Source organism: Calypte anna, chromosome 4B (assembly GCF_003957555.1).
Source record: "Calypte anna isolate BGI_N300 chromosome 4B, bCalAnn1_v1.p, whole genome shotgun sequence".
In the NCBI taxonomy this organism is placed as follows: Eukaryota; Metazoa; Chordata; class Aves; order Apodiformes; family Trochilidae; genus Calypte; species Calypte anna.
In genome coordinates, this window is record NC_044249.1 from 10795151 (window position 1) to 10819906 (window position 24756).

General features: G+C 45.1%; 2 protein-coding genes across 14 annotated transcripts in view; one reads left to right on the forward strand and one right to left on the reverse strand.

Annotated features, from left to right (window-relative positions):
• The first annotated feature begins 418 nt into the window (after positions 1-418).
• TMEM150C (transmembrane protein 150C) lies at positions 419-23669 on the forward strand. Of its 7 annotated transcripts, none has more exons than XM_030450587.1 (10): positions 6409-6494; positions 10705-10866; positions 12383-12500; positions 14724-14808; positions 15832-15885; positions 15998-16030; positions 16130-16197; positions 18227-18354; positions 20010-20187; positions 22313-23669. In XM_030450587.1, exons 4-10 carry the CDS (start codon positions 14729-14731, stop codon positions 22519-22521), a joined length of 750 nt encoding a protein of 249 aa, XP_030306447.1. In that variant the 5' UTR covers positions 6409-6494; positions 10705-10866; positions 12383-12500; positions 14724-14728; the 3' UTR covers positions 22522-23669. The 7 variants fall into 7 exon arrangements, with proteins under 7 accessions (XP_030306444.1, XP_030306450.1, XP_030306446.1 ...); XM_030450588.1 differs by having other exon boundaries at positions 14727-14808; XM_030450584.1 differs by lacking the exons at positions 6409-6494; positions 12383-12500 and adding an exon at positions 419-466.
• ENOPH1 (enolase-phosphatase 1) overlaps positions 957-24756 on the reverse strand; it is a 34447-nt gene continuing 10647 nt past the window's right edge. For 4 of the 7 annotated variants that reach the window (XM_030450581.1, XM_030450575.1, XM_030450574.1 and 1 more), the window contains one exon: positions 23178-23802. In XM_030450581.1, the coding sequence (XP_030306441.1) occupies positions 23705-23802 (98 nt within the window). In that variant the 3' untranslated portion in view covers positions 23178-23704. Of the gene's footprint in view, positions 979-20341; positions 20403-23177; positions 23803-24756 lie in introns of those variants that run through there. The other 3 variants (XM_030450578.1, XM_030450577.1, XR_003987565.1) reach the window with 3 other exon arrangements.

Genomic DNA, 24756 nt, shown 5'->3' on the forward strand with positions numbered 1-24756 from the left:
GGTTTAAGACTTGAGCAGCAACAGCAGTTCCAGTGGGACTCGGGTGTCTAAGATTTTGAAATCACTGGCAAGTTACCTATTATTTTGAGAAACTGGAATGATGGAACACCAGAAAAGGAAAAGCTCTTCCATCAAATATCTTGCGGTTTGTACTACCTGAATTCCTATTTCTGTAGATGCACCTGGCAGACAAAAAACGTCATTTAACCTTTGCAGGAAGACTTGCATTTTTTTAAAAGAATGCCTTCAATTATAGTAAACCAAGTAATAATTCTATGCATTTCCTTTTTTACTTATTTGTTTTGATTTTTTTTTTTGCATGTTTGTTTTGATTTGGTTATTTTTTGGAAATAATTTTGGCTATGTTCTCTAGTGTGGTCTCTCCTTAATAAGATGTAGGAACTCTGAGAGACAGAAAGGGCCCCAGCAGCCTTCCAGGGCAGGATCTACCCCCAGCTGCATGCAGGTATGTAGAAGTTTGTAAAGCCTTTGTAAGGTGGATGCCAAGGCATGAATTACACTTGTTTCTGTGGTCTTTGGCTTCTCTCCTACTGGTCCAGTAGTCAAGGATGCTGCTAGTTCTTTCTGAGCTGTGCAGAAGTATTGAGGGACTGCAGTTTCCTGTAGGCTGGTCAAGGCAAGGATACATAACTGTCAAACTTTTCTAACACCTGACTGACAGTGCCTGATGTTCTTTCGTCTGTAACTCCGTTCTGGGCATGTTGAACCATCTGGAACAACACCACATGGAACTAAGAACAAGAGGTATTTGTATGGTGTCCTATGCAGTGTTGTACCAAATGTTTCCAGGCTCCCAGCTTTGGCACACAGCAGGGACTAGATCTGTGTTACACTTTTACCCAGAAATGGTGGAGCCCTTAGAAAATACTGTTGGTTCAGGAGTCCTTCTTCCACAGCAGAATCTCTCAGGCAGGTCACTTGCATTCTGTCATGGGGTGGTTCAAGGACATCTTACACCTGCCCTGGGTGTAAGGCGGCAGAATCATTAAGGAGGTTTTCAGCTGTAACTTACAGTATATACTTAGCTGCACAAATATTGATGAAACCCATGAGGTTTCAAAACACAACCCTTGGGGTGTGACATGAGGTGTAGCTGGCTACAGAGGAGCTCCATCTAATGTGCCAGGCCATCAAATCCACACAATCCAATAAATTCGGTTGTCCTTCTCCTCCACCTGGCTGGAGGCAGGGTACCTCTAAGCTCGAGCACATACAACATGGTCAATACATGCATTAGTGGGGTTTGCATCCCCAGTACTCACACCTGACGTACAGGGATCTTGAGTCACCAGCATATTTGAATTGAGTAACTCCACACTAGAGATCTGAGCAGCCTTCTTTTTAGAAGGATCTCCTTTTGCCTTCGCCTTACTCAGCAACTTAAATACTTGATCCTGTAGGACAGCAGTAGGCTTCTGATCCCACTTTTTCATGTCTTCTTCATACTCACTCAGGAGTGCCCATAGGATTCCTCTTACTGATTTCTGTTTCTCTTGATTCTGTCTCATAGGAGGGCGTCTCCTCTTAATGGCTGCAATGTGGTGTCCCCCTCTTATCTTAGGAAAAAAGGGTGAATGCAGTTTCTCAGATGTTCTCTTTACAGCTGAGACGAGAGGCCGTGACAGCATCTTCACATTCTCATGCTGTTTTAATTACATCACCCATAATTCTATCCATGTCTCCAGGAACCCATAGCATTACTGAGAGTGTATGGTGTGCAGCATAGGCAGTGCATAGGCATAGGCGGTGGTGCAGCATGCACAAACCTTTGCAACATAGGCCTAGGGCATGGCATGTGATAACGATCTTCAATGTTTTCATCAGTATAGATCATACCTCGTACAGCCAATTCTTCCAAATACCTGATAGCTTTTTCACGTGTGGGTGCTTTGATTTGTGGGCAATCTATTTGCTCTTTATAGGGATATCTCTCCCTTACAGCTGACAAGAGTCGTCTCCATAGGCTGGTGGTTCTAGCCTTTTCCCCAAATTCCCGATCAATACCTGCATCTTTGGCCAGGGATCCCAACTGCCTGGCTTCTCTCGGAGTTAATGTTATGGTAGCAGCCCCATCATTCCAGCATCAGAGGAACCAAGTGAGGAGTGGTTCACCTGAAAAACGGCTGAAGTCTTTTCTCAGAGTACGCAAGTCCCTCATGGAATAGGACTGAGCAGATTCTGAGTCTGAGTCCTCCTCAGCTGACTCTGCTTTAGACTCTGCTTTAGCTGCTCTACGAGGAGAGGCAGTATCCTCTAGTTCCTCTATCACCTGGTCGTCTTGTTCAGACCTGGAAGGGTTAAGGCTCATTTCTGATTTCCATTGTTTTCCTTTTTTCCTAGTTACAGGGTCAACAAGTAGCTGTGTGGGCTGAGGGGGAGAGGCTGCGGTGTCTGCAGCAGTAGCAGCAGCAGGGCTCGCTTTCTGAGCAGCAGCAGTGTCTGTGGGGGTGGAGGCAGCAGCTGCAGCTGTAGCAGATACACTGCCAATGCTCACCAGCCATATCTAAGTTGTGCCCTTGCGTGAGAGGGGGCAAGAAGCGGCTGTGGAGGCAGGAGTGGGGGTGCCCTTTGTACGAGGAGCAGCTCTCACTCTCCGAACAGCAACTCTCGGCCTCCGAAAAGGCATGCTCATTCTCATGACTGGGGTTTTTGTCTTACTCCTCACTGATATATGAGAAAAATTAAGAACACCCACCAGAAGACTGAGAAATGAAATTATTACTACTATTACTACTAAGATCTGGTGGAGTCAGACTGAAATAAGATGGAGTGGGAAAGTGTAATTACCAACCGAGTTTTTTATCTCTGTATGAAACACTACTGCACCATGCACCATGATATACATCAATATTGAGGACCATATTGCAATAATGGTTCTTAAGCATCTTACGAAAAACAAACCACATAGTAATACTAATTCCAGCTGCAAAAATACATACCGCATACCCTAAAAACCAAAGGTACGGCATGATTGGTTTAATCTCCAACCCTGTGATATTTCCAAAGAACAAGGTCTGATTCCAGCTCAGCAAAGCATTCTCCCACTGCAGTTGGAATTCAAACTATTTAGGCAAATTAGTCAAAATTTGAATTAGACTCGAGCCAATTAGCTCGGGCCCCACGTTGGGCGCCAATAAATCAGTCACGGTTTAACACTGGCCCGGCAATTAAACCAAGTAACAGATGCTCTCTATTAATCTCTCTCTCCTCCTTGATAAAGAAAGGAGAGAGAATAAGGGAGAGAGACTTATGGGCTGGAACCTAAACTACACAGCTTTAATGAAACAGTAATGATAAATAGGAAAAATTACTAAATATATAAAAATATACAGGAAAATTGATACCACATTCCTTCCCTCCTTTTCCCCCAATAACCCTCACGTCACCACTGAGGCTGCAGGGCAGCCCTGGGAAAGTCCAGGCTGGACTCCTGGAGTCAGCAGCAGTCGGGAGCTGGAGGCAGGAACACACAGATATGGGCTGGCACAGATCAGGACCACAGACAGAGGAACAGACGGAATCCTTCCAGGATGCCGAAGCAAAACAGGGAACAGGCGAAGAAAGGGAAGCAGGAAAGGCAGGAAGCTGGCGTGACCCTTGTGATCCCTCAAATTTATACTGAGTATAATGTGTATGGGATGGAATACTCTGTTTGGTCAATTCTGGTATTATTCTTGTCTGTTCCTCCCCAAAGGAAGGCTGCAGGTGGGACCTCTTTATTTCTTCTGGAGGGTAAAATGTTCTTCAGAGCTGAGCAGTGTCCTTGGCTCTGCATACCAGTCTCTAGCAGTAACTATAAACATCGAGTGTTATCAGTCCTAGAAGCAGACACTGTCTGAGAAACTTGCTGTTAATTTCAGCAAGCACAACTACTTACAAGACTTAGCTGAAAGCAAAAGTACAAGACAGAAAATCACCTTTATCCTGGCCTGAACCAGGACACCTGATCTCTGCTATGGTCAAATGCACGGGCTGGGCTGTATTTGAATAATCTGGAGTGGGAGCAAGGTATGAGCAAAATCTTCTGTCACTGAACAAACATGTCAGAATTTACAGTCTCTCTAAAGCAGCCAGGTGAAGTAGACATCTCTGGTGGGATTTCCTGCCTAGCAGCTCCACTGCCACACTTGGGAAAGCTGTTGGCAGTCGTGGTCTGTGCTGTCTGGCTAGATGACACATAGCAGCACTAAACTTTACTTAGCCTTCTGGCATTTCAATGCAGGGGCCTGGGATGGGAAAGGATGCTTGGTCAGCACTGGACTGGTCACCATATCCCTGGGCTAGTTTAAAAATTCCTGGCTAAAGTGGGAGATTGCTACGCAGGAGGTTTTCATGGTGCAGAAGAGGCTGCGTGGGGCACTGCAGTTACATTTCTGCCTGCACTTTCTAGTACTACTCCCTTGTAACTCCAAGTATTATCTGTGTACCTATCTTCCTCCACAGCTTAATAGTGCAAGGTGACTGCTGTCCTCTGGCTGGTGTTGATAATTTTTCAAGCCCAGAAATCAGCAGCCAGAACAAAACTTTGTGGAAAAAGGCACAGCAGACAGGAAATGCAGCCTGACTTCAAATATTGCATTGAGCTGTTACGGTGGAAAGCTCCCAGGAAAAAGGTGGTCTTGTGAAAGATCTGCTGTATCCATGTGAGTCTGTCAGTCTGTGCCAGACTGAAAATGTGGTGACAGACCTACAGGCTCCATTCAGACAGTGTATAGGGTATTTGCATCTTGGAGGGCTCTCATTGTGGAGGGGTTTTTAATTGTTGATGGTGTATCAGCTCCCATACTGTGGCCCCAAAAGCATGGCCATTTCCACAAAATGGAATTGTATTATTTTGATATTTTTGCTCCTGAAGTGCTTTGTAGATGTAGCATTATGTAGAAAGGGTCTCATAGGGAGTTATGGGGCTCCTTTTCACTACCTTCTGGGGCATTTCTGGAAATCAAGGTAAAATTTCCCTTAAGATCTTCTTTTAAAAGAAGAATGAAAAGAAAAACTGAAAGCACAGCCCAGTGGGAAAGGAGACATTTGCTAACATTTGCCCTTGTGCCCTAGCTCCTGCAAGGCCTCAGGATCAGTGGTGCCCAGCCCAGAAGCCTCTGGCATCCAGGAGCCCATACCAAGCAATGCCAGCTCCACTAGACAGGGGTTACAAGGGGGAAGAGACCAAAACCCATAAATGTACCTGAACACTGAGTTTGAGGAGGAGCCAGGGGTGCCCCTGCAGAGGCAGAGCTCAATTCTGGGGGCTGGTGTAGATTTAGGCAGGTGACTGTCTTGTGTTTGTTTATAAGTAATAGTACCAGGGCAGAGATATTATTTGGGTTTTAAGACAAGATCATCATGGCTTGGTTTTGCAAAGATTTCAGAAGGGCTCTCCCCACACTTGCTGCAAGCGCACTGATGGCTGCTAAGGCCAATGCGGGACAGACAGTGTGGCTGCAAAAGGCACAGCAGAAAGTCTCCTGTGAGGGGACGGCTGTGGCACAGTTCTTTCTGTGCTGTCTTTTCTCCTCGAGACCGATTCTATGTGTGTTCTCTCTCCATGTCTCCTAATTGGAGGCCAGAGTAGACCACTGATGGCAGTCAGTATGGCCAAAGCTGAGGGATGGTTCAAGGAGTCCTTGTATCTCCTCTTTGGGGCTCCTCTGTTGCAGCTGCCAGTGGACAAGAACAATACAGTCGATAAATAACATGTATTGCATGATGGCAGAGAGAGAGAAGAAGGAGAGGAGAAAAAAGTGGACAAAAGTCAGACAGTGATCACTCCATCCCAGGAAACATTCCCAAGTGGTTATCAGTGAGCTATTTTTCTGGACATCTTTCCTCTAAAAATTCCAACTACAGAGATCTCTACAGCCCACCATCTCGTAGAAAAGGAAGTAGAAGAAAGCCCGTCCCAGGCTGTTCCTGTGGTCCCTTATTACTGGTGGGCTGCTTCTTTCAGCTCTTTTAAAATGCTCAGCAAATGGACACCACTTCCTCGGAGAACCGCAAAGATATCACTGCCGGTTTTGAGCGGTGAGGTCTCTTCAGTGCTTCTGGGGACTTCAGAGCAGAAGGCGTGCCTAAAGCTGCAGGATAGGAAGGTACTGCGGCGACTGGGGAAGATGAGCAGGAAACAACGTGTCAGAGGATTTGCAGCCCATCTCATGGCTAGGCCAGGGGCACTGCAGACGAAGGGCCCATGTCTGGTGCTGGCAGTTCCAAGAGGCGCTGGGATCGCACCCCAAAACGGGTGGTCAAAGCACAGCACCAAAAAAAAAAAAACCCGCAACCCTGCGGCCGGAACCCGCCGCCAAAACCGCGGTGCCGAGTGCAGCCGCCCCCGCCCATCCGGGGCGGGGTGAGGGCGCGGCTGGGCTATCTTCCCGGCATCCTCGGTCTGGCGTTTGTCGCCGTCAGCGCGGTCGGGGATACCGGCGGAGTTGGTCCACCAGCGCATCCGGGGACATCACCGGAGCCGTCCACAGGTAAGGGCAGCTCTGGGAGCGGCTGGGAACGACGGCGGGAGCGCCAGACCTCCCCGCCTTTTCACCTTCTCATGTCGTCGCCCTGTCGCACCGCCCCGTGAATCGGCACTCCCCTTGCCCAGTCGCTTCCCTCCACGACCGGGGTCTGGGTGGGATGGTGACCCCCGCCGTGGGGAGTGCTCACCTGCTCACCTCCCCAGGGTGCTGTCAGCTGGGCTCGGCGTGGGGAGCTGTAGGTGCTGCAGAGCTCGGGAGAACCTGAAATCCCCAGTGCTCTTTGTCCTGAAGCTTGTTGATATACAACAGATAAACGCAGGGTAGATAAGACGACTAGAGCCATTTGACTCCAGGGCCTGAAGGACACTGCTGTGGAAGAGATCCCCTAAGTCATGATTTGGGCAGCCCTCTTGCCCAGGAGCCCCTCTGTGGCATCCTGTCAGGGTTGAGGGATGTGATGATAGAGCTCCTCAGCGCTATCTGCCAGCCTCCTGCTAGGGCCTCCTCATGCAGGGGTCTGTGGAGAGACTCACCTCGGTTGAGGCTGTGGGGTGGGAAAGGTCCTGCTTTCCCCAGATCCTATTGGGATGCCGGATATGCAGCCTGTGTTCTGTTAAATTCCCGGGGGGAAGAGGTTTTGAGGAAGGCCATTTGGTTTTGCTATGGTCCTTCGTGGAAGTAAGGGTGAGATTCTCCCTGTTAGTGATAGGAGACAAGATGATGCTAGGTGCTAATGTCCAAGGCTGCCAATGTGGTTGCTTGGGATCTCAGTTGTAGCTGAAATGTGACAGCAACATGCTTGTGACAAACATTTGATTTACTAGTCCTTGGGCTATGAATGTTGGAGAAATTCTGAGCTAACTTTCCCTTATACTAAAACTGCTTAAAAATAGGAGACTTGGTTCCTGCTGACTTTCTGTCTTTGGGTGATGGGGTAAAGAATGGGGATTAATGTTTGCTTGACAAATATGTGGCTCCTGTTTTCACTGTTTTAATGTTAAAAGTAAGATTATTTTCTTTGGCTGTTCTTTATGTTCAGCTGTCAGTATTTTCTGCTCCTGGGCAGTGCAATCGTTTCATTTCTCCTTTTAAGATTTTTTTGTGTTACAGTGCTTGGTTTGCAGATGCAGAGCAGGGATGTGTGCTTGTGTGAACACCAACATTTTCAGTTGTTTTTTTCTTGGAAGGGAAGTCATCTCCACAGTTTCATCTCTCTCCCAGCCATTTCCAGATAACCTGAGATTGAAAGATTTCCGTTTGGCCAGAGACACCTGTAGGTCCCCATCTTGCAGGCTAAGCTGAAACAATGAGCTCAGATTGCAGGATGTGGGACCAAAGCAGCAGAGAAAGTTCTATGAGAGATGATCAATAGATTGGGAGGAATAAACCCTGTGGGGCAGGGTGCTGGTGTGGTAGAGGACTTGGACCAGGACTCTGAATACATGCTGTGCTGCCAGTTTCCTGTGCGACCTCTGCAAGCAGCTCCCTGGCTCTGCTGTCTGAAATGGGTATGATGATATTTTTTGCCACAGAAACAAATAGACATAACTGATTCCTGCAAATATGGAATGCTTACAAGGCAGTGATGAACACCACAGAAATGCCTCTGTATCTATTCTTATGTTGTACTTGTCCCAAATGATTTCCACAGGTTTAAATAGATCCAAAAGACTGATGTGGTACTTTGTGCCCTTGACAATCTATGCTAGAGAGGGACACCTTAGATTAATGACATAAGTCAAGTCACAGTGCTGCTCATTCATTCCTTGTAGCTCACCCTCTGTCCCATCATCATATTACTGCTTCTCTGAACCTTTGGTGGTGAATAGGAGGGCAAGAGGATCTCTTTGCCATGTGGTGAGTTATTGAAGGCATGAGTCCTCAGGCTGAAGAGTCTATTGAGGGAAAGCTGCTCTGAGAAAGCTGAGTGTGCTGTGTCACACTGCCTTAAAATTCTCAGGCTTTGGGTGATTTCCCCATGGCTGTCAGTCAGCACAGGCCACTTGGTATTTGCACTTCTGCCCACTGCTGTAACTGAAGGAAATGCTGCTTTGGGGATAGTGAGCATCTCTTCAAAACAGAACTGCAAAGTGTAGTAAAGAAAGGAGCTTGACTCCCAAACAGTGGATTAAAGATGTGTAGAAGGGACAAGAGAGTTGGAAGTTGAAACTTATGCCACAAGGCTTGCCATAAAATACACTCTGGAATAGGGGGGTGATCCTTACTGTGTACCCAGCACTGGTGAGGCAACACCTTGAATATTGCATTCAGTTCTGGGCACCTCACTATGAGAAGGACATAGAAGTGCTGGAGCATGTCCAGAAAAGGGCAGCAAGGCTCATTAAGGGCCTGGAGCACAAGTCCTGTGAGGAGTGGCTGAGGAGGCTGAGTGGAGACCTTATCACTCTCTTCAACTACTTCATGGTGTGAGGAGGCTGACAGCCCCTTCTCCTTGGTGGTGCATGACAGAACCAGAGGAAATGGATGCAAGCTACACCAGGGGAGGTTCAGCTGGATATTGGAAAACATTTTTTTCACTGAAAGGGTTGTCAAACATTAAAATAGTCTACCCAGGACAGTGGTGGAGTCACCATCCCTGGAGGTATTTAAACGTCCTGTGGACCTGGTCCTTAGGGACATGGTTTAGTGGTGAACTTAGAGTGTCGGTCAAAGGTTGGACTGGATGATCTTGAAAGTCTCTTCCAACCAAAGACATTCCATGATTCTGTGAAAGACAAGTGGAAGAGTGGGAAAAGCCAGGCTTATAAATGGCATGGGAAGTTCTATAGCTTGAGTGTGTGTTTTGTGTTTGTTGGGTAACAGTGGCAGGGTAGCAAAGAGAGGGGAACCTGGAACTGTTCTGTCCTTCCAGGGCATGCATGCTGTCATCCATAAACTACAAGAGATGGAGGCAATATAACCAGGGATAACCACTCTTCAAAGTCTACTGTTCTGTCTTAGTTCATCTTTCCCTATTTTCAAAAGTATATGAAAGTCAACATGACATACCAGACTCTTTCTCTGCCAGGTTTCACCTCACTTTTGCCTATTCCTTACCAGTCCCAAGATGTTCTTGTCCAGATAATGGGACAAACCTTTCAGACAGGCTTCTTACCCCCTTCCTTTGTCATGTGTGTCTTGACTTTGGGTGCACATTGGAAAAACTTGAGGGCATTTGTGGTTTTGGAACTGAGAAGCAAATAAAATACCTCTGCATACCTGTCTCAATCTTCTAACACACTGCCAAGTGCCCACTGTGGACAAACACCTGTTCTGCTTGTTCCTGGTTCAGGCAGCTGTCATTAGATTGGGGTGGTTAAGGTGTAGGAGGATTACTGGATGTGCTGTCTGTATGGTACCTTCTACCTTCTGGGCTTTGCCACAAAATCAGTCTGCATTTGTGTATAACTTGCAGAGCAAGGAGATGGTTTCAGAGATTCTTTCCTCACAGCGCAGCTGAAGCAGGGAGAGCTTTGCTGTCTTATTTTATGAGGAGATAAATAGCCGCCTTAATTTTCCAGCAACTTTTCACTTTGGGTTTGGCTGTGACTTTATGGTGTCATTCTCACAAGCTTTCCAGACCAAGGGGTTGGCTAATTTTGTAAATATGGTAATATGTGGTAATGGTGTGGAACTGGGAAGTCAGTTCTGTGTGCTAGAGACTTCCCTTGCATCTCAGGAGAGGTCTGGCTAAAGTGACCACTGTCTTGAGCATCTCTGCTCTTGAAGAGGTGATAAGGTATATGCATTGGTATGTGGGAAGGCCAACACACTTGAACTGTAAGGACTCACTGGGGGCTGGTTGCCACCCAGCTTGTGCAGCTGCAGCTCCTTAGGTCACAAGTGGCTGGAAGGGCTTAATCTTACCATGGATGCTCCCAAGTAGAATGAGGTCCACACAGCATCTGCAAAATGTAGTGCTCTTTAGCTTGCTGTGAGTCTCTTTATGCCCAGCTGGTTTCACTGCTTGATGACCCAGCTCCTTCTGTCTAAACAGAATGTGTACCTTCTGCCTTACTCAGCTTCTGCCTCTTCATCCTTTGCCTATTGCAAACTACCCAACAACTGCCCAAGCTCTGCTTATGGCATAAGTGGGAACTCATGGAAGTCAGTGCAGGCCAGTGTAGGTGCATGGCTCAAAACACAGCTGTCAAGCCTGTAAAACACCCCTTTCATCCTAAGATGGCAATTTATTTATTTATTTATTATATAGTATCCAGGAGCCTGATCTTGAAGCAGGACGTGCCTGGTTTGTACATCAAATGCAAGAGAGCCGAGACAGCTGCTCAGAAGAGTTTACTCACAACCCAGAAGAGTTTACAGTCAATGTCTGTGGTTCTAACGAAGCAGCTCAACACTGGTTCCTGAATGGCCTGTAAGTACTCATGCAATTGAGCATGAAGATTGTGCAGCAGCAGGAAGCAGCATATGAAGGGCACATATTGAGGGACTGTGGGGTGCAGAGCGGTGATACTGGCCTCAGGACCCAGTAATGCTGTAGTATCTCTGTCTAGGACATGCTGTTGTCACATGGCCAAGGCACTCACGAAAGGCTGAATATATATTTACAGAACTCATAACAAACTTAATTTTTATACGATCCCAGGAGGCAGCTCTGTGAGAAAACTTGGAGGGACAATGTGGCAAGCAGATGCTAATACAGTCCCCATTTTTTACTGGTGGGTTCTGGAGGAATGAAGGTTTCATTTCTTCGGCATACTTTGCTCATCTCCATTAGTTTGTGTTAGACAGAGCATTTCCTTAGCACACTGAATGCATTTATAAGGTATGAAATCAGACAAGAAATATGTATGAATGTTTCTGTGAATGAAAATGTTGCCTCTCAACTTTGTTGCTGCATTACTGAAGCATCTCCTGATTCCCCCAAGTGCAACCTGAAGATGTCTTTACCTTGTATTGTTCCTCTCGTATCTAAAAATGAAATTGGCAATTCTGCACACTGTTAATGGTACATGGGTACTACAAGCAAGCAGAGAAGCATACCCTGCTAATGGAGGGAATTGCTTCTTTTCCTGTGACCTAATTATTCTGTTACACATTTACAAGTCTCTGGCACACCTTATCTCTTTCATTGTGCTGTTGGGCTGCGGAACCTTGAGATAAATCTGAAAATACTCTGTGTTGTTGTGTTGGCATTTGTGGCTTGTGTGTGTCAGGCTGTGTAATGTGCATGTATCCATGCAGTTACAGTGATTAGGTATCAAGTGACTGTGGCTATTTTTGCGTTTAAAAGCAACTGAGAGCTATAGTGGGCTGTTCCAGAAGAGAAATGGTTTGTTCTCCTTTGATTTTTTTGCTGACTGGCAATTTCTTATGACTTGTGATGTGTTTTCAACAGTGTTCTCCTCCTGGTCCTTCTGTCTTTGTACCTGTTCTCTGAAATGAAGCAGTGACCTAGCACTGTGCAATGCAGGACTGTTGGTGTGGTTTATTATGCAGCTTGTGTAGAGTCCTTGAAATACATCTGCATGCTCTAGACTTCAAAAAGACCTATGACTCGTTGAAAAAACCTCTCTGTTAAACCCCAAGCATGTGCCGAATCTGCCTAGCTTTGCACTAGTGTTTAGCAGGTACCATTCGTAGCAGTTTCCTTGGGTTAATTTGTCCTTTTCAGGGTTGCCCCCAATGTCTTCATGTCTTCAAGCAAGGAGCTTGCCATGCAGACCAGCACCTCTAACAGTAGCCAGGAAAAAGTGAACGAGGAACCCAAATCACAGCTTTCTCTGCAGCACCACAGCAGTTTAGCCAAGATTAAATGCCAAGAGTGATAGGATAAATTACCTAAATTTCCCATGGGAAACACAGAAACAATTTCTTTGACAGTTAATTGCCCCACAGGGGTGACATAATGCCAACCTTTCTCTCCACAGCTCTCTTCTGCTGTACCATGACCAGTGATGCCAAATCTGAGCAGTCAACTCCAGCTGGCAACAACAATCATCTCTGCTGGCCCATGTTTTCCCAAATAAACACTGCATCCAGGAGGCAGTTGGTATTTATTAACACCCCTTTGTCTTCTATTTTTAAGGCTTGCACAGGAAGGCTTTCACCAACAGAAAGTCTTCATAGTGCAAAGGACTCACGAGTCTAATAAAAATGTGTCTTCAGCTTTGCAGCTGACCCCTGCTGGAGTCAGCCTATCTTTTCAAAACCACATGCTGTGGGTTTCCATTCTCACTTCACTCACAGTCTCACAGCAGCATTGCAAAAATGCTGTCAAGGCACGCTCCTGCTGCCAGCTATAATGGAGCAGGGTGCAGAAATGAAAAGTTTTTCACATTAGCATTGCCACAAAGTGTGTCTTGAGAATTTCTGTCGTTGCAGGCTTGCCCCCTTATCTCCATTCTCCTTTTTAAGTCTAAATCTGCTCATACTGTGAACTGCTTGCCCTGCTTTTATTATCATTGCCCCATTATGCCCGCTCAACCAACTAAGATTGCATTCCTCCTAGGTTACACACTTCAGTTAAGGCAGGCAGCTCACCAAACATATACTGCTGCTTGCTACAGATTCATTTAATGTAGGCATCTTAATTTCATCTTCCACACAAGGTTAAACTCTTCCTGAAGGTGCTTTTGCCAAAATTACCATTTTAAGAGAGTCGTAGGTCTTTTTGAAGTCTAGAGCATGCAGCCCTGTGACCAGACCCAGATTTCTAGACCATCCTGTTTATTCCCCATGCTTCTTATGCTAGTACGTAGACACTTCAGAAACTTGGTTGAGGAGCATCTGTTACCGTTGTGGTTGGTCTGATGTATTTGCTTATTAGGTGCAATGGCACATATGTTGCCATGTTGGACCCTACCCCCTGCTAAATTCAGTGAATGTGTTTCTCTGAACTGTAGATTCAGTGCATGCTTGTCACTCATTTAATATGCAATTATCTTGTTTGACATTTTCTGCTAGTTATCAATAGAAGGGGACTCTACATGGCACAGTGAATATTAAACACAGGGCTGTTTTACAACAGAATGAAGCTGTAGCTGTGTCACACTGACTTTGATGAGGTTGAGCACTAGTCCTGCCCCTGCTCCATTGCAGAGCTCAGAAGAAAATAATGGTTATCTGGACAGCATTTTCATATTTCCCTACCTCATTCTGGCATGGGGTCTCTATCCCTGTGTCCTGCTGTGCTGTTCTGACAGTGCCCCTCCCTCTCTGCAGACAGTGCTGAAATAGCTTGAAAGGCCATCATATCTAAGTTGTCCTAGCACTCAAGGGTGCCTCTCTGTCCCGTGGAGACCTCTTTGACCCCAGGAAATGCCTGATCTGCAGCAGGCTACAGAAGGGAGGGGGAGTGCCTGAAAGTAAAGCAGGCACTGGAGCCATGAGCCTTGCATTGTTCACTCTCTTTCTCTTGGCTGTGATGGTCTGATTGGTCTATTTTCAAAGGACTTACAGGGAGGTGTAGGACTCTGTGTCCGTAGCAGTGTTTCTTAATTGCATGTGACAGGCACAGCCCTGACATCCCAGATGCTCATCTGACATGATCTTGCCTGGAAGACAAATGCTTCCTCTGGAGGTGGTGCATTCTGCACCCTTACGCCCCATCCAGGATTTCACAGTCCCTACATGTAAAGAAATGATCCTGTTTGTAACATACAATCTTGACAGTATTCTGCGGGCTGACTTTAGAGGCTGACTCTGCTCAGGGTGCAGATGAATGCTATTTTTAGCTAAATGCTGTGGACAGATGGGAGCTGGTTGTGTGTTTTGTGAAGAGGAGAAGGAAATAGCACGTGCATCCTTCTCCCTTCATGCTGCACCCTTTGCTGAGGTAGTAGGTATGGAATTGATAATAAGCCTGGTAAGGATGCTGCCTTGCCATATGCCTATGGGAAGTAGCAGGGAATAAGGGCTGCATCTCTTACTGTGTCACCTTGTGGAAAATGCTTAAGAAATGCTTTTCAAAATGTTTTGAAAACCCCTTGTATTCTGTATGTTTGTATGAAAAGTCTTTCCACCAACCCAACTCTGGATTCTTTTGTGCCTTGGGTTTTTTATGCACAGTGCAGATGCTGCTGCCTTTGTGCAACCCATTAACCTCTTATGCCAGTAATGACAGTATGAAAGGTTTGCAGCGTTAGGAACTTGCTCTTGGTGTGCTTCACCGCCTGCTGTGAGGATGTTCTTGTTTTCAAAGAAGGAGGCCAAGGCAGGGGGGTACCTCTGCCCTCTTTCTTTTGTTTTTACTTTGTTCTTTGTTTCTAGCAGGTATGGATGGCAAGAAATGCAGCGTTTGGATGTTTTTACCGCTTGTGTTTACTCTGTTTACATCAGCTGGATTATGGATAGTGTAAGTTGTCTCCTGATGGTTATTTGGAAGAGCAAGATAGGCTGGGGCAGTTGGAAGTATCACTGTAGTATGGGTTGCATCTCCATGTGGTACAAAGAGTATTTTGGGGGATGCTCTGTCCCTGAGCAACTGTGGGTCTGGGAAGGCACATGATAAGGGCAGGGACTGGTCTGTGCTAGGTCATTGCTTGAAAGATCAGTTTTTTATCCCAGGCCAAGTTTCTGACCTTGTCACTCCTGGCACATGTTACTGGGATCTGCCCGAAAAAAAACGGACAAAAACGCAGAAAATTTGCTTTCATCACTTTTTCTTTGAATGACTTGGCAGAGCTCTTAGAGAACTCTTATGCCCTGCTTGGGGTGCAAGCTCAACATCAGCAGTATCCAGAACCACACTGGCAACCTGCCAGCATCTTAAAGCTGACACCTCACGTTCTCACTAACACTTCTTACAACAATGTACAGAAGACATGAATTTGCCTGAGCTAGTGTCTTTCCAATCATGCTGGCAGACAACTGCAGCATGAATTTGGGAGCATTAAATGTGCCCTCAGAGGCTATGCTCAGCCTGAGAAGCAGTTACTGTAGGATATGGCTTTGGCTGTGGTCTGTGGATGTTGTTTTTCAGCAGCAGGGGCAGCTTAAGCCATTTGTCTGACCCTTTTTGTTTGTTTTTCTTCTTGTCCCATATTCTCTGTTTGTTTTAAAATAGTTTTTGCAGATGGGGACCATACCATAATAAACCAGATGAGCCAAATGACTCAAAAATTAAAATATTCCCCTTGGTTATTTTTAAGGCAGCTCAGTTTGGTGACCCTGTTTGTGTACCTGACAATGCAAAACAGATGCAGCACAAAGGCACATAGTGAGGCTGGTGAGCAAAACTGACTACTTAAGCAGAGAGAGAAACATAGTTGCCTCCAGCAGAGACTGGCAGTGAACTTTGAGACACTTAATATACTGTTTGAGAGAGATTTGGTATTGTAGCCATGATGAGGTGGTTTGTTGGGGTTTTTTTTGGCAGGTACTTCATAGCAGTGGAAGATAACAAGATTCTCCCACTGAATGTACCAGATAGGTAAGAGCTGGTTGTGGGCTTTATTTTCAATCACTTGTTTATATGAAATAATAAAACAATGAAAGCTAGATGGGAAAGAAAATCTTGAATGCTATGCATTTATGTGTCTTAGGAAACCTGGTTCCAAAAGACCACCTTATATAAGGTAAGTGAATTATTTTTTCCAATTACTGTTCTTACTGATCAGTGTTATTTGTGTCTTTCCCAGCCTAGAGTTACAATGATACACTTTGTATTTTCCAAGTATTGCAGGCGATGCACCTCCTGCAAGCTGTGTGTTTAGCCAAGTCATGAACATGGCAGCATTTCTAGGTAGGAACCACAAGGGCAATGTTTCTTTCTCTCTTGTAATTTGTTTTAAGAAGACACTAAAACATAATTATTACCTCATACCTATTGTTCTTAAATCTGATTAAGGTTGTATTATTTTGTTTTTATCTGTAGAAAGACAGAATTAAGGTGGATACATTTAAACTTTATTGGTGTCTGATTATCACATTTTTAATTGTCTCATCTTAGCCTTGAATCTGTGTGACTTTTCATTTTATGGAGGTTTTTGTTGTGTGCTATTATTATGAGATAGTGAAGTCAGGCTTTGCAGCAAGATTAGAGAGCCGTGGTTTTAATATGAAAGGAGAACACATGAAAGGGCAAAACTCAGAGTTGAAACTTGCCAGTGTTGTTTCAGATAACAAGAAGGGCTTTTTAAGGTAGGTCAATAGGAAGAGGTCTAAAGAAAACATTAGACTGCTACTTGTTGAAGATGGCCACGTGACTAATAAAGATAGATAGAAAGCAGAGGCATTCAATGCTTTTTTTTTTTGCCTCAGTCTTTAGTAATGTTTATAGACTTTGGGCTGTCAGCTTCCCTGAGTTGGAGTACCACAAGTGTGGGAATCAGTGACTTTCTCTTTGTCGACACTGAAACTGTAAGGGACCAGGAGTATCAGCTGAATATTCACAAGTCCATGGGGGACGAGATTCATCCCAGAGTACTGACGGAGCTAGCAGATGTTATGGCAGGAGCCATTTTGACCATCTGCTATATATCTTGGGAGTCTGGGGAGGTCCCTGTTGACAGGAATGTTATTCCAATGGTATTCCAATCTACAAAAAGGGCATGAGGGAAGATCTAGAGAACTAAAGAGCTCTTAGTCTAACCTCAGTTCCTGGAAAAATTATGGTGATTATACTGGGTACTATTAAAAGAACAAATAAATTGTCAGGCATAGTCAGTATAGATGCACAAAGGGAAAGTCCTGTTTAATTAATTTGATAACCTTCTATGATAAGGTTACCCACCTACTGGATGAAGAGGTGGTAGTGGATGTAGATTTTCTGGATTTTAGTAAGGCTTTTGATGCTATTCCTCACAGCATCCTTCTGGGCATGTTGTCCAACTGAGGGATATGTGAGTTCATGGTGTGCTGGTGAAGAACTGGCTGCAGGGCTCAAAGAGTTGTAACTGATGGGGGCTACAACTGGCTGGCAACTGGTCACCAGCACTGTTGGTCACCACCTGCTACCAGTTTGAGCGTAAGCACAAAAAAAGTGTTTGGCATCACCCAGCAAATTTCCCTGTAGCAGTCTGGTTTAAATCACTTCTGAATTTCAACTGATTAGCTTCCTGTGTTGTTCCATGCAGAATCCCCTAGGGAGAGCAGGAATATATTAATATCTCTTGGGGTTATGTCCTATCATAACATCATGTATGTGATAACATACATGTATCATATATGTCAAGTACCATATTAGCTTTTGGGCTAATTGTAAGCTTAGAGGGAGCTATTGTCTCACAGTCTTTATGGAAAATCAGCTCAATATTTTGGCTTAAGTTAGTGGCCCCAGCAACTTCTTCCAGAGGAAGAGAAGAGGCAATGGGCATTATGGTAAAATCTACAGAAAACAAGTGCGCTGTTCATACATTTTCTAATGCAGGTGTGATTTCACATACTTCCTCCAAGAGTGCTCAGTGCTCATTAGTGAAATTTGATGCAATCCCAGCTCCATTCATGTCACTGCATGGCATCTGTGTGATAGACTATGTGCTAGGAGCTTCTCAGGCAAACAGGAAGGTATTCTTTCCCTCAGCTCCTAGAGGAAACATCAGAAGAGGAAGCATGGGAGCTCAGTGTACTGAATTACAAGAGAAGTGCTTCTTGTGTGTAGTCTTGTCCATGATTAAGTGGGAGGGGACCATGCAGAAGCACTGAGCTAGCCAGCTTGCAGGAGCTTTCCCCTCTGGGTCCAAAGAAGGTGAGGGGTCAATGAAGCCACAGCCACGTGTTTACTGTAGCATGTTCTATCTAATGATGCACCTTATATTCCGTTTCCTTTTCAGTGCTTGTCATGGCTGTCCTGCGGTTCATTCAGATGAAGCCAAAGGTGCTAAACCCTTGGCTAAATGTCAGTGGCCTGGTGACATTGTGCTTGGCCTCTTTTGGGATGACCCTACTCGGCAACTTTCAGGTACTGCACTCCAGACTTGGACCTCAGTGTCCGTGCTGTGAGGTTTCTGCTTTTCTAGCAGATCTGGTTAGGTCTTTGCACTACCTGTGATGTGAGCTTCAGAGACAATATGTCTAGCTGCCCAAGCCCTCCTTGTAGCTGCTCTGTCACCACTGTTTGTCACTTACATGGCCCCAGTGACATGATAAGATGAAGGGCCCAGTATTTTGTCATGTATTCCCAGCTGGATTTGCACCTGCATGCTTACACTTGACCTGCTGACAGACGAAGCAGAGAACACTCCTAATATGATGGGCGCCTGGATGAGGTTCCTCGAAATCTTCATATGTTTTGCAGCATAATGCAAAAAACCAAGCTGTCAGTGCCACAACGTTGCTTTGTAGGAATACCTTTCAACCTTTGTTCCTCCTATTTCTCCTTTGTTTCGCTCCTCAAAGCAAATGATTGATATTTAAAAGTGGACACTTTGAATCATGCCTGGTTATAAATTTTGAACTAGTTATCCCCTCTTTGTTAGTTACTTGTATCTTTTGCCAACCCATCAAAGCAATAATAATGAGACCTTAGGCCATCCTTTTTCCCACCTGATTGCTAAGATGACTGTGGCATTAAATCATATTTCTGGAAAATTATAGACTGTGTTATAGGCTGTGAGTCTGCCTGCAGTGCCAGCTACCTTGGGAAAGGCAGTTCAATCATTTTTTTTTGCCTCTAGTATGATTGGTACCTACCCTTGAAAAAAACCTCAAGGGGAAGAGGGAGAAAAACAGTGGAGTCACAGTTAACTAGACTGTTAGATTGTAGATTCCATCGTGTTTAATGGGAATTTTTTATATCACCAAACAGGAATCAAGACTGCAGGGAGGAATTACAGATGGTTTCTTTTCTAGAAAAGACTCTGAGGCACAGGGAAAATGGAAATTGTTTAGCTTAAGTCTTGTTCCATGCTGGGCTTTCTAAATGGATTTGCTGCCTCAAGGAATCTCTTTGCATATTCTAGCTACTTGAACCTGGCTGTCCTTTTGCATTGCAGTATTGCACAGTCACTGAGCTCCTTAAGACACAGGACCCCAAGAAACCTAGAAGCACTTCTAGAGGGGTTGGGTTCATATTGTTTCAGAACCCAAGGATGGGTCAAGGATGGGCAGGAGAGGGAACAGACAGTCAAGCTTTTTGGTGGCAACTCAGAAGCAGGCGTCTGTGTTTTGGTTTATGCTAGCTCAATGGAGATGTCAGGACTCTGGCTACCCTCTGCCCCAGGCAGCAGTGCTCCATGCACCTGGCACTGAAGGTTGCCCAGACTTCTCTCAACTCCAGTGAGTTGTCCTTGCCTGCTCTGGACATCATATCAAGCCACAATTTCTTTCTGAGTTATGGACTGGTAAGTCTTGCCAGGGAGCTGTAGAGATAGGCCGTAAGCAACTGCCTTTTCCACTGTGCATGGGCTTTGGGCAGAAGATCTGCTTGACTGTGACAGCAGGCAACTCACCTTGGTTATGTTACACCTTACACATCTGCCAGAAAAAATGATACAGAGTCTCTGTCTTACGCTCTAGTGATTCCCAATCTCCTCTGTCCCACCCCAGCAGCAATCCAAGGTGGCTAGCAGATAATTCCTGTTGCATCCAAACAATCACCATTTTGTTTATTCTTAGCTTTCCATTGATGAGGAGATCCACAATGTGGGCACATCACTGACATTTGGCTTTGGAACCTTGGCATGCTGGATCCAGTCTGCCCTTACCCTCAAGATCAACCTGAAGAATGAGGGACGGAAGGCTGGGATTCCACGAGTTGCTCTGTCTGCCAGCATCACCCTCTGTGTGGTGCTCTGTATCCTTTTCTCATGCTCCCTGGTATACATGTCTGACATTCTTTGCAGCAGGGAATACTGGCTCTTCTCACATCTGTCTTAGAATCTCGAAGCATTTAAGAATGATACTCAGCTTGTCTTCATGGCTTGATTCTATGCTTAGCTCATTTTGCTATTTGTGTTTTACCAGTATGCAGCTGCTTCACAGATGGGCTCACTTCATTCATAAAATTTTCTGAAACATAGCAATATCCAAAGTGGTTACAATATTGATGTATTGACTATGTGACTTAACTGTACCACTGTTTACCAACATAGTAGCATTTAAGATTATGCAAAATATAAAGATTCTCAGAAGAACAAAGGAAGGAGACAGGTAATCAGGTTTCTGAAGATGAGATTTTTATCTGTTTGTTGAAATGCTATGGTGTTGTGCACCCTGCTTAAAAGGTGCTTTGCCTTTTAAGGTAATTATCCCATTAAAGGCCTGCTGGGTCATGTGGACTTTGGGTAAGACTACATGATTTACAAATGGGATTTGAACTGTGAGGTCTGTGGTCACTCCAACTGGATGTACATGTGACTTCCTGTCCACCTTGTGCCTGTCAGTCCCATTTCAGCCCTGGATGTTTGTTTAGTGTGGATGCATTCACTGCATAGTGGCATCAAAGTTAGTGCTGGAATAAGCAAGAGGGCAGAAATAAATAGTGAGGAATAAGTTAGTCCCCCTCTTTGTGGAACAGCCTATTCTCAAAACAATTCTTTAGTCACTTGGCTAGTTTTGAACATTTCAGTTAGTGTCCAGAGGAATAGCAGACTGCTGGCAAGATGTACCATCTGTCACCTCTTAAGCTTTTTTTGTAGCAAAGTATCATGCTTTGGTGTATGCAATGTGGGAGTTTGCCTGGTTCTTTTGGTGTTGCCCTCCATGCCTTGCCCCAAGCCCATAGCTCTTTCAGGGTATTTCTGGAGCTGTATGTGAGGAGTTGGGCTGTGTTCTTGCAGCACTGCCGTGTTCAGAGGTTTCTGCCAGGCTGGGAGCAGAAGCAGCTGGGTAAGCCAGGGTTTAGCTGCTCCAAGGTAGGTGCTCGCAGCCCTCCTCAGTTGTCTGCTTGGCACTTAAGGCTTTGGGCCCTCTGTGAAGAGGGGGCAGGCTGAGGCAGGAGTCCCATTCCCTCTGCCTTTGTAAAGGATTAGGACTGCATCCTCATTCCATGAAACTTTTGCATAACCCTTGTGCTACAGGGAAAGCAGAAGATCCTTAAAGCCAGGCACAGAGTGCTGTTGGCTGAAATGAAGCCTCAGATGAAAAGTCTCAGATTATCTGTTTTGTGCAATTAAGCATGGGAGAGGTTGTTTGTTTGTTTTACCTGTGAAGATGTGTGATCATGCATTCTTGGATTGCAGAGGAAATCCTGAGAGCCAGGAGAGACAGTAGGTTTAGAGGAGATAAGCACTGGTCTAAAACAGTTGTCTGGCTCAGGAAGGTGTCCTCTGCTTTAAGGGAGCTGAAAATTGCCTTTATTGGAGTACTCCAACACAACTTGAGGCATAGCAGTGAGATGCTGATGCCAGGCAGTATTGCAGTCCAAACACATTGGTAAGTGAGCCAAGAGGACAGTTTCTGGCTCTGACGCAGTTTTTATTTTCCTTTCAGTATAACATGCCCTAATGTGGAGACAGATGTTTCCTTATTTCACAGAAAGGGATGATTTTGCAGGTGATCTAAAGAGAATAAAAGATTGCACAGTAGGTTGAAAGGTGATCCAGAAATCTGATCCTGTTTCCACTGGGAAGCTCCTGGCAGGCAGGGGCCCACAGACAGATGCCTAACTTACTAGCTCTTTCGCTAGCTAGTTGGATATTCAGTCTTAGGCTTCTCTGAGCCTAAGTCTTTAGTCAATATTTATCAGCCTGAACTGGGATCAGGAAGCCTTGGTCTGTATAGGAGAGCTGCTGTGCTCCGTGAGCATTGTTGGATACCTGACATCCTTCTGGCACAATATTCATGCTCTCCTAATGATGGCTAGCTGGGTTGACTGACACGAGTTACTTTGGTTATGATTTTATTGAAACTGTTGAGTTTCTCTCATCCTGGTTGATATATCTGTTCCCACTAGTTTTTTCTTGACTTTCCTCTTACAGATTTCATCCTTATGGCACAGGGCATCCACATGCATGCTTCCAGGATCCAATGGGGTGTGGCGATGTGCTTCCTGTGCTACTTTGGCACCTTTGCAGTGGAGTTCAGGCACTACAGATTTGAGATCATTTGCTCTGAGTACCAGGAAAACTTTCTGAGCTTTTCTGAAAGCTTATCGGAAGCTTCTGAGTACCAGACAGATCAGGTGTAGCCTGTCCTGTGGGTGGGGGTGGGGAGCAGTTATGGTCTCATGGGTTAAACATGACCTCATTTACACTTTTTGACGAGTTTGTTTTCATGTGTAATCATGATTGCATTGCCAAAGGGCTCTGAGAATGGCTGTCTCATTAAGAGCCAAACAAAAATAGTTGTCTGCTGGAAGAGGAACGGATCTTTCTCAGCGGCAGCATGAGAGAGCACAATCTGTTCAGCTTGTGTTAACAGTGACTCTTTCTGAGGGGCTCTGTCACTCCTGTTGTTCAAAGCATTCAACAGCCAGTCTTCATGATGGCCCTCCAAGACAGCCACTCCTCAGCCTGGTCCGAAGAGGAAGAGAGAAAGGAAATTGACTTCTTCAGACACTAAGAGTCTTCAGGAGCTGAGTTTGGGCGAAACTGTGCTGTGATCAGAAAGCAAGACTTGGCTGATGCTGCCTTGTAGCTTGGGCAGATGGTTCCCAAGCCAGAGGAGATGGCCCAGTGCAGTGCAGTGCTGTGCTCATCTTCACGTTTCAAACTCTACAGCAGGGACTAGTGGAAGCGAAGTTAAGATGGGAACATTGGTGTGATCTGAAGATGACTCCAAAAAGGCTGCTTCTTTCAATTGTGTAGTGCTTCCACCACATATTGTGTGTAATAATTTAAAACCTTTTATTTTTTTTGTACACATTGTTCTAAAGACACTGGGCTTGCATGCAATCAGAACAGAACTGCAGGTGGTTCTGGACAGAGTTTTGTTTTGCACCTTGTGCATTTTTGTCAAACATACTAATGCTAGGCCTGGACCCCTTAGCAATGGGCAGTTATCTGGAGTGGAATCTGCCGCAGGTTTAAGCAGGCTTCCAAGGTGCAGGGAGTCAGTTCTGTTCTGGAGGTTGGGTGATATAGCCTATAGGCCAGAGGTGCCCTGACGACGCCCAGGTCCCCTGAAGGGAGGGAACAGCAGAACCAGATTTTCTCCCTTCCTGAAGGCAGGTTTTCAAACAGAAAGCAGAAGTGGGAGCTCAAAGCCCCTGCTTGAAAACCTGATTCTGGGAAGGCTGCTGTATTGGCTGGACAGGGGAGTGATGGGAGTTGTTTCTCATGAACTGTTTCTTTCTGAGTCAGGTTCAGCTTAGGTTGGCATGTTGTCTGAGCAAAATAAAGCAGAATGAGCTGCAGCAAAGTAAGCAGAAATTAAAACAATGGCCAAGAGGAACTCACATCATGCTGTGGCACATCTGAAGGAGAGGGAAAAGGCACATTTGGTCTTCTGCAAAGGTCAGAGACCTCTTCTGAAAGTAGAAACATTTGAAAAATCTTCTGTCAGAACTAATGGAAGCAGAAAGCTTTCAGATAGTAATTTACTCTATCTTCTGTGGGCCAAAATATTTTCTTGGGCAGCTGTGTTGTGTATGCAATCCAAACTGAACTTCAGGTTTTCACGATAACTGTACATTTTTTAGTGTTTCTGACAGCACATTTCAGTACAACTAAGTGACAACTGATATACTAAAGATGGCCACTAAATAAAGTGCTTTTATGGAGAATGTGATTTTTATTTTTATCCTCTACTCCATGCATAGATTTCTGATAACAAAGGCAAAACAAGAGGTATTTTATGTGTCATGATTAAAATTCAGGAAGCCATGTTCAGCCATGCAGATACATTTATTTTAACAATGGTAGGAAGAGAATGACAATCATTACACAGCCCAAAAAGGTGGATGCGGACTGGCTGCTCACAGCCTTATCTGCTACCACCAAAGTTTTAAAAGGGTATGATGTGGTTTCCTCCAAAAATGTACATCTCTTGCTTAGTCTCTACACAGCAGTCACCCTCAACAGGGACAACTGTAGATGTAGATCATAGCTGAGGAAGGCAGTACACTTGTTAGTATTTTGTTTCAGTCACGTGTGAGGGCAAGCTCAAGAGCAATCGTGCAGAAATGAGTAAGTAGCAAGTGACATCCATCCACAAAATGCTGAAATAACTGGTGATAGACAGGAAGACTAAATACAGGGGTGCAGTAAACACAGTGAAATCAGTGATGTTTTTATTTACTACATTAGGAAAGGCTCCATGACTATGATTAAACTGGCACAGCTAAGGTAGGATAGATGAAAAGGTCAGTGTTTTAATTCCCATTAAATGCAGAAGTATCTGTCCCTCAAGAGTAGTTGTTTTTGAAGGTTTGCTCACAGCTGAACAGTGTTATGGACTTCTGACATTGTGATGCTGGCTGAGA